An 8,093-nucleotide genomic window follows, 5' to 3' on the forward strand; every position below is an offset into this window, starting at 1 on the left:
CTTTGGTTAAAGGATGTCTTGATTACATTTCAGTGTTAATGATGGTGAGACACATTTCCAGCTATTTGAGTCCTAGTAGCTTCCAGGGGTGCTTTTCTGTCACAGTGCATAGATTATTCAGGATTTTTCATAATTCAATTTAAACATTGAAACTAAATATTATATTGTTTTCCTACAAAAAGAGTTAGCAGTCCATTATAATTATTATTGTTGCTTGCATCTAGTCAAAACCTCAGACTCTGTTTTTCAAAAAAATTAGAATACTACTTTAGACACATGAACATATCATTTAAATCCAGATTTGTCAGTTTTGGAAAACATCTTTTATTTCTTGTGAATTTTATCCACACAGTACTTGTTGGTTCTTTTACAAAGTAAAAGAAAGAAAAAATCATAAAATTATTGTAAAGTTTGATTTAGCCATGCTGTTTCTGCTCTCTTTAGCTCTTTAGCCTGTCTTGTTGGATCTCATCTTTATTGGCTTTCACTGCATAGATCAAGTAATTTTTCTAGCAGATAAAGAACTTTGACTGCATGGGCATTTAAGTCTGTGTTCTTGCTTCTATCAGTGTGGGTAGGTGCCAAGACCTGCTGTACATTAGAATCAGCATCCCTCTTTAGCTTCTCAGTTGACACAGGAATGAAGTGCTCCTAAGTTAGAGAGCTATGCTGACTTTGGGCTTGATAAAACACAGTGGACCAACACAGAGATAACGAAGCGCCTTCAGATTATTACTCTCAATAGAAAGTACTAAACTACACCTTAAGAAAATTGGAATCTAAACTCCTCCACTGTTCCTTCAGATTCTGGGACCTTCATTTGAAATTCAATATTTATTTAGTGCAGCAAGAAGGTTCAGGGTTCAATTCCCGGCCTGTGGTCTTTCTGCATGGAGTTTGCATGTTCTCCCTTTGCATGCATGGATTCTCCCCGGGTACTCTGGCTTCCTCCCACAGTCCAAAAAAACATGACTTTTAGGTTAATTGGCTTCTCTAAATTCTCCTTAGGTGTGAGTGTGTGTGTGAATGGTTGTTCTTCCTGTTTGTCTCTGCGTTGCCCTGAGATGGACTGGCGACCTGTCCAGGGTGTACCTCTCGCACGTAGACAGCTGGAGATAAACACCAGCACCCCTTGCGACCCAAGCTGGGATAAAGTTTTATGGAAAATGGATGGATGGACTGATGGATGGATTGATGGCCAATGGGCTACAGTCCTTTTGCCTTCATTCTTAGCCCCGAGAAAGCTGATTCTGATTTTGCATAATTGATAGAATGTATAAGACGAATCAGAGTAATTAATATTTTTTTTATTAAGTAGACCCTGACTCCAGCATCAGATCATACTTGTGTTTCTCTCCAAAAATCCAAGTCTGATTTCTTTTGCATCTCTTTACTTTTTCCTTCCACTTAACTTTCCTTTACTATACTTTGATTCAGCACTGTGTTAGGAGTCTACATTTTTAGAGTGATATCTGGTAGCCCACCCTCCTTTTAGAGGGCATTAAAGAGTCAAGTGTCTTTCTCATGATTATGTAGGTTGTAAAATATGCACATTTTATTTTTATAAACCCTTTTATCTATTAGTTGGTTCTGTATAGTATTCTATTTTGCTGATTTTTTAAATACTTAATTTCACAGTTACCAAAAATAACAGAAACAAATCTCTCCATAGTGAACTAATGCAAACTTTGCATTTTATTTCGGAGATAAATTCATCTTTGTACTTTCTAACTTTAAAATTCACAAGAGGTGATCAACCAATTAACCCCCTCTATGTTCACTAAATGTAATGGTCGGTAACGTCTCGTTTGTAATATAATTTACATAGAAAGAACATTTCCATTTCCATTTGCCTTTTACCTCAGGAGGGTTTTTACAACGAACAGAAAAAGTAATCTGAGTAGGCCTGAGTTATTATTCCTGGTCGTCCTCTCCTCATTGTGTAGCTTTTCACGGATTAATCTGCAAACCAAGGACGCACAGGATGACCACGGTCCAGCGGAATTGAGTCCGAATTGCCTTAATGCGAAATAGATAAATAAATAAAAAAAATCACTTTTTATTACAAGCATAATCCTGCTTAGACGATCTGAAATGAGGTTTGGTGGAGCTTTAAAGTATTTGCAGGTGCTGTTAGTGATAAAGGGTCGGATTCAGATTTACTTATAGAATTTAAATCTTCCTCCGCAGGTGTAATGATTCAAAGGTTAAAACTTTTTTTATATAAAACTTTAAAATGTAAACTATACTGAGGCAAAAACATAATGCTTATTGAACAAAACGTTAATCACTTTTCTTTTTTTTCTTCCTTTTTTTTACCTTGGGGCATAAAACAACCTGATGAAGAGATACATAACATAACTGTCTCTGATATTTTCGGAAGTATTTGATTTTTAATATATATTTTTTATTTTTTTGTTAACAGCCAGCATAGATCACACTCTACATTGATCTGCTTATTGGGTCTGTCTGCAGGGGAGAAACGAGTTAGTCCATAACGAGGTTCTTCACCAGCAAACCAGCAGAATCAAAGGGTTTTATGATGGACCATGTGAACCTCTCTGCTGGTTTTGATCCTACAAATGACCTTTTAAATTAACACAATATTAAGTTAGTTCAGCGGCTCGCTACACAGGGGACAAAGCAGCATTCATCTTCCACCCCTGCCTCATTGCTTGGTCTGAACAGAAACAAAGTGCTTGATGCCACTCCTGATTAGATGCTGACAATACAGAGAGGATGTCCCCTTTCTTCTGCGACTTGTGGATTTTACTCACGTCTCTCCTCTGAATTATGACCTTCCATTAGCGCTGAGGCTTCAGGCATTGCGTCAGGAGTAAAACTAAAATCAAATAAACTTTGATCAAATGTACATCTACAAATGTTTTTTTTAATTGGCTGAATGAGTGCTCAACTCTGTAGATGATAACAGAAAACAGAAGTCATGATCTCTTGGAAAAGAAAAAAAAAACATGTATTAGAAAATGTCCTTAATGACAAACAGAGGAAGGGTATACATTTCAGCACAGTAACATAATAAATAATAATAATAGTAAAAAAAAAAATCACATTAATCCACCAAACAGCAGATCCAATCATTTATAAATTCAATAATTCCAATATTTCTTCTTTTAAATCACACAAAAAGGACGCAAAACGCACATTAAAAAAGGTCAGAGGAACATAATAAATAATAAATAAAAAAGCCTTAATAACAAAACAAAAAAAAAAAAAAAATAAAGATAAATACACAGAGAAATAAATAATTATGCTACACGTCACGATTGCCATACACAAATTCAGCCCGTAATATTTTGGGCAGTGGTCATACACTTGAGTCTTAAGATATTTTTGTACTTTTTTTTTTTTGCATAAAGTCTTTTGTATCGCCATTAAAAAGAACGTTGTGCAAAATGGTAGACCCGTCCACAGTCTGACAGTTCTCACTGCAGCAGAGCCAGCTGTTCAGTCTGAGGCCGCCCTGGCCAGTGTCTTTTAGTGCATAAAAAAATGTCCCGTTTTAACGTTGTTAGACAAGCTCCAGCAATCTGAGAAAACAGAGGAGAGAGTGGGAGAAATAAAGTTATATTGTTGTTATTTTCATTCAAAAAATAAACTTACTCTAATAAATGATTTTTTTTCTTTATCCTTTATGTGTTTCTTGGCTTCAAATATTTAAAAAAATATATATTTTATGTGTGATCTTCTAGCAGCTTAAAGATGAGGAGTAAAAATCCCTTTCTATGGTGAATTTTTCATGCCTCATACCACTGTGTGTGGGTGTTAACTTTACTGGTTTGTTCCAGTTCAGTGCAGCAGCCTCTCACCTGCTTCACCTCTTCATGACTGGTCTGAATGCAGTGACCTTGCTGTTCTGCACAGTCCCACAGGCTTCCTCCAGGTCAGACGAGTGAATCTCCACCTTGTCACCAGAGAATTCTGCATGTCCAAGTAAAAAAATACCCCAAAAAGTTACCTCAGGTTAAAAACAGATGCTTTTTCAAATTTAAATTTACAAAAGAAAAAAAAATAAAGACCAAGTTATTAGAATGGTATTAGGAGCAACTTGAGTAGACGTACCTTCAATTGCTGTGTACTGGCAAGTATTTGGGAGTGCATCATAGGATGAACTTTGTAGTTGGAGGCCCTTGTGACTGTAGCTACTTGTGCCATAAACTTTTGAGTGCAAGGATGAGCCCTCGGAGAAAGAGCTTTCTGAAGTTGTGACACTGTTTGTTTCATGGAGGCCTCTTGAGGCCCCACATTGTCCAGGAGGAGCCCCAGGAAGTCTGTTGCTCTGTAGCTGACATTCCCCAGGTAGGCCTGCTGTCCTAAGTTCTGAGCCATGTTGCTGAGGGCCTAGTATGACCCCGGAAGCTGCAGTACGGGCCAAGGACCAAATCCGTGGCTTGTCTGGTGATTCAAAATGAGACAGGGATAGCATTCCTGCTGACGGGACACTTCCAGGCATTGCCTTGGACACAACCGGATCCATGAAATCTGACGGGAGAGGGGGGAGGGTGGTGACACCTTTGATGGCACAGGGGAACGTGTGGAAGCTGTTTGTTAAGCTCAGGTGTAGCTCGGAGCTACAGTCTCTTTTTGGAGGATCTCCAGATGTAACCATGGATCTCTGAAGGTCCTGCTCATTAGCTGCCACCTTTTCACAGTCGCTGTCCAGCTTGTCACATTCGTCCTCATCCATGTCCTCCAGGTCACTCAGGTGCAACTCCTTCTCTTCCTTGCAGTCACTGGAATCTAAATGAGGAGGATAAATGTGTGCTTTAAAACATTATATGCAGGGTGGAAAAGGTCTATTCTTATTCTGCAAACTGTCATAGATTTAAATAGGAAAAGTTACCTTTGGTGACACTGTCTTGTTCACTCTTATTAAAGTCCTCTTTTCTGTCATCATTGGCCTTATTCTTTGGCGACCAGGTCATCTTGTTTTCCTTCTTTAGCCTCCTCCTGGCGTTGGCAAACCAGGTGGACACCTGGGTTAGGGTCATCTTGGTGATGATGGCCAACATGATCTTTTCTCCCTTGGTGGGGTAAGGGTTTTTACGGTGCTCATACAGCCATGTTTTTAGTGTGCTGGTTGTTTCACGCGTAGCATTCTTTCTTCTAGCTGTGCCATTAAAGTCAACTGTCCCATATCTGAATAAAAATACATAAACACACACTTTTAAGCCCTTTACTGCATCCTTAAAATTTTCACCTCCAAAAGCATCAGTATAAGGAGAAATTATCTGGCCTCTGGATCAAAGTAAAGACCTAAAAGTGGAAATTAACTTTAGCATATGGACAAACATACATGTATAACTCACCTGTCATACTGATACTGCCCCAGTGAGTGATCATAAGGATAGTAAGCAGCAGTTTGAGTAATCCCAGAGTGTAAAGAGGCTGTGCTGTCCTTAATGTCATACTGTGGATTCTGTGAGGAAAAGGAGAGGTTTTATTTAGTTTGAAAGCTTTTGACAACTGATTTCCTTTTATATATATATATATATATATATATATATATATATATATATATATATATATATATATATAACTGGACTAAATGTCCAGATAACTGCAACTGCCTACACCATATAAACACACTTGGAGCTAGATTTTATTGTGGGTTACAGACTGTAACAGTACTTTTACTTAACCTGTTATCAAAACTTAAAAGTTTCCTGAAAACTTTTTTTAATCATTTACATTTTTGAGTATGTTTTCAGATAAATTGTGTATTCCAATAGGCACAGTTGTGCACACTAAAACAAACTTTTTTTAAATGATTTTCCAAAGTTGTGCAAAGGTGTGCACACTAACACAAACTTTTTTTCTGTATGTTTGCAAGCTTTTGACTCTATATCAACATGCATTTCTAAACTTCAACTAATTTAATTACTATTTTTAGTTTCTACAGTATACTATATCACGTTAAAGAATTTGATGATATACTAATTTAGCAGCTGAATTAAACTACCTCTCAACACATTTTGCAGTGCAAAATTAATTGATAAACCCTCCTGATTTATCAGTCTGAGCTCCCTCATCCCTCCCCCCGCTTTTGCGCGACTGTGAAACCCACCAGAGTGGAGTAGATGGCGGATGGGTCGGTGCTATAGGGAAAGTAGCTGGCGTAGTTCTGGCTGGCTGCTGCCGCAGCCGCGTATGGAGAGCCGTACATCCCCAGAGCTGCGTTCAGCTCCGTCCGGCTGCTGGCCAGGAGCCGGTTCTCGTAGGAGGGGCAGCAGAAGGAGGCGGCAGCTGCGGCGGTCTGAGAGCTGCCTGTCCCGTCAGAGACCGACCTGGAAATCGAATCGCAGCAAGTCGTACTGGGGTTTGCCGACACGAAAAACTGCATGAAGAAAATCGTGGATAGATAACGGTCATTGATGGATTCAGCTCTGAATTTAATTTTTGTGATAACTCTGAGGTTTGAGTATGGACTTTGTTCATCAAAACGTTACGTGTATCCTGAGATGTTTAGCCGAAAAAAAATTTAACATGTTTTTAATTGCCTAAAGAAAAAAGATTTCGTTGTCATGTGTAAACTTATTTCAAGGTAAGTCACCTTTATTAAAATAGAAAATAACGGTTTCACTCAGTAAGGACTGCACTTGTCTATGATAGTTAGAATTAAATGACAGGTTTCCTTTTTTTTTAGTTAGTTCTGTAACTAATTTCAAATGATGTAGTGAAAAGTTGTGCGCAATGCGTGCGTAAAAAGGTTCCAACTCTATTTTATTTAAGTATTTAAATCTACTAATGTCATCCAGGTTAAATAAATAATACAAGATTAATTCAAGTTGAAAACATCTAATATTACATGTAATTGGAATTAATTTCTACTCCCTTCTGTTGAAAGCTAAAAAAAAATAAATAAACTCCGTTGAAAGTTGCTTCAAAACTTTGTCAGAAGGGAAAGGGCTGTCCCCTTATCAACTCTTTTACTATTTTTTTTTACCTTTTCATTTACATTATCTTTTTCAGTGCCAACAAAATGCATTGCTCGTAATAATTCAAATTAGAACTGAAGAAGATGCAAAGCTCAACAACCCAACCGCGCATCAATGACTGTATTATATCTCTATTGTCATCAGAAAAGCACGTGAGTTCATTCATAATTCAGTGTAATTGGACAGGAATGTGTGTATATTGATATTTGGTTTTGCCACAAAAGCACATGGCAAAAGCAGCTGTCACTACTGTCAGAGCAGAGGCAGTATGATCAATGATCCGAATCAAAAATTAGATCTCTGAAAGATTAAGTCAGAGAAAATACACTAAACGTGTAAATTTCGTTGTATATTCGCAAGTGCATTAAAAGGAGAGGTAACTTACCTGGGAAGTTGCATTGTAAGGATATCCAAACTGCGAGAAAGACATTGCTGCTTCCTTTGTTACCATCAGGAATATTCTTCACCCTTGATCGATTGCAACCAATTCTACTTCAAATCCATCGCCTTGCACATACTTTCCATGCACGGCCTTTCGCTCAATAATAGATGACTTCAGTCAAAAGGAGGGAGAGTTGGAGTGGCAGCAGCTGCAGATTGTTTTATATGAATGAATAATCCCCTACAGGATCCGATAAGAAATGAAATTAAGCGTCATTAAGTGAAAAAAAAAAATGTTGTTGTGTTGGCTGAAAGAGGCTTAAAGGATAAGTAAGTCTTCCAAGTTATGGACTCTGCTTGTGCTATTATTTGTGGCTCTATAGTTCTTTAGCATTCACCCATGCAAGGGTATCAGCGTGACGTCACTGTAATCCCGGAACGGCAGGGGTACCAAGGATAGACTAATGTCTATACCAATCACATCCAGCGTCGGGGTTTCTTAAGGTGCACTGTACACTTCCCTGTCCTGATTTTCTTTTATTTTGCTTTTTTTTCTTATTGACATGGATTTTTGGGGAAAAAAAAAAAAAAAAAAAAAGAGATATATATAACTGAGCCAATATATATATATATATATATATATATACGCATGAATGGGCTTTCCCAACCCACCAGCAGTTGTTTGCAAGGGTTAAAGGTCAAAAAAAAAAAAAAAAAAGAGAACCACTGTTTAAAACCAGACACCACAACTTAACA

At 37.8% G+C, this 8,093-nt stretch overlaps 1 protein-coding gene across 3 annotated transcripts; it reads right to left on the bottom strand.

Annotated features, from left to right (window-relative positions):
- Positions 1–2,648: 2,648 nt before the first annotated feature.
- Positions 2,649–7,877, bottom strand: irx6 (iroquois homeobox 6). 3 transcript variants are annotated; one of them, XM_015391179.1, is made up of 7 exons: positions 7,342–7,877; positions 6,086–6,305; positions 5,328–5,437; positions 4,862–5,157; positions 4,081–4,758; positions 3,828–3,939; positions 2,650–3,548 (listed from the first exon to the last, which is right to left on the bottom strand). In XM_015391179.1, the coding sequence occupies exons 1-6, from the start codon at positions 7,353–7,355 to the stop codon at positions 3,833–3,835; spliced, it is 1,425 nt and encodes a 474-aa protein (XP_015246665.1). In that variant the 5' UTR covers positions 7,356–7,877; the 3' UTR covers positions 2,650–3,548; positions 3,828–3,832. The 3 variants fall into 3 exon arrangements, with proteins under 3 accessions (XP_015246674.1, XP_015246665.1, XP_015246657.1); XM_015391171.1 differs by having other exon boundaries at positions 2,651–3,548; positions 6,086–6,355; positions 7,342–7,876; XM_015391188.1 differs by lacking the exon at positions 6,086–6,305 and having other exon boundaries at positions 2,649–3,548.
- Positions 7,878–8,093: the final 216 nt, after the last annotated feature.

The sequence above is a fragment of the Cyprinodon variegatus genome, unplaced genomic scaffold (genome assembly GCF_000732505.1).
Source record: "Cyprinodon variegatus isolate N-32 unplaced genomic scaffold, C_variegatus-1.0 Scaffold22, whole genome shotgun sequence".
NCBI lineage: Eukaryota > Metazoa > Chordata > Actinopteri > Cyprinodontiformes > Cyprinodontidae > Cyprinodon > Cyprinodon variegatus.

Coding starts and splice junctions, on each gene's coding strand:
- irx6 (XM_015391171.1), bottom strand. CDS start 7,407: ATGGTAACAAAGGAAGCAGCAATGTCTTTCTCGCAGTTTGGATATCCT. Junction 5,158..5,327: donor GGGCAGTATCAGTATGACAG/GTGAGTTATACA, acceptor ATTTTTATTCAG/ATATGGGACAGTTGACTTTA. Junction 4,759..4,861: donor ACAAGACAGTGTCACCAAAG/GTAACTTTTCCT, acceptor CTCCTCATTTAG/ATTCCAGTGACTGCAAGGAA.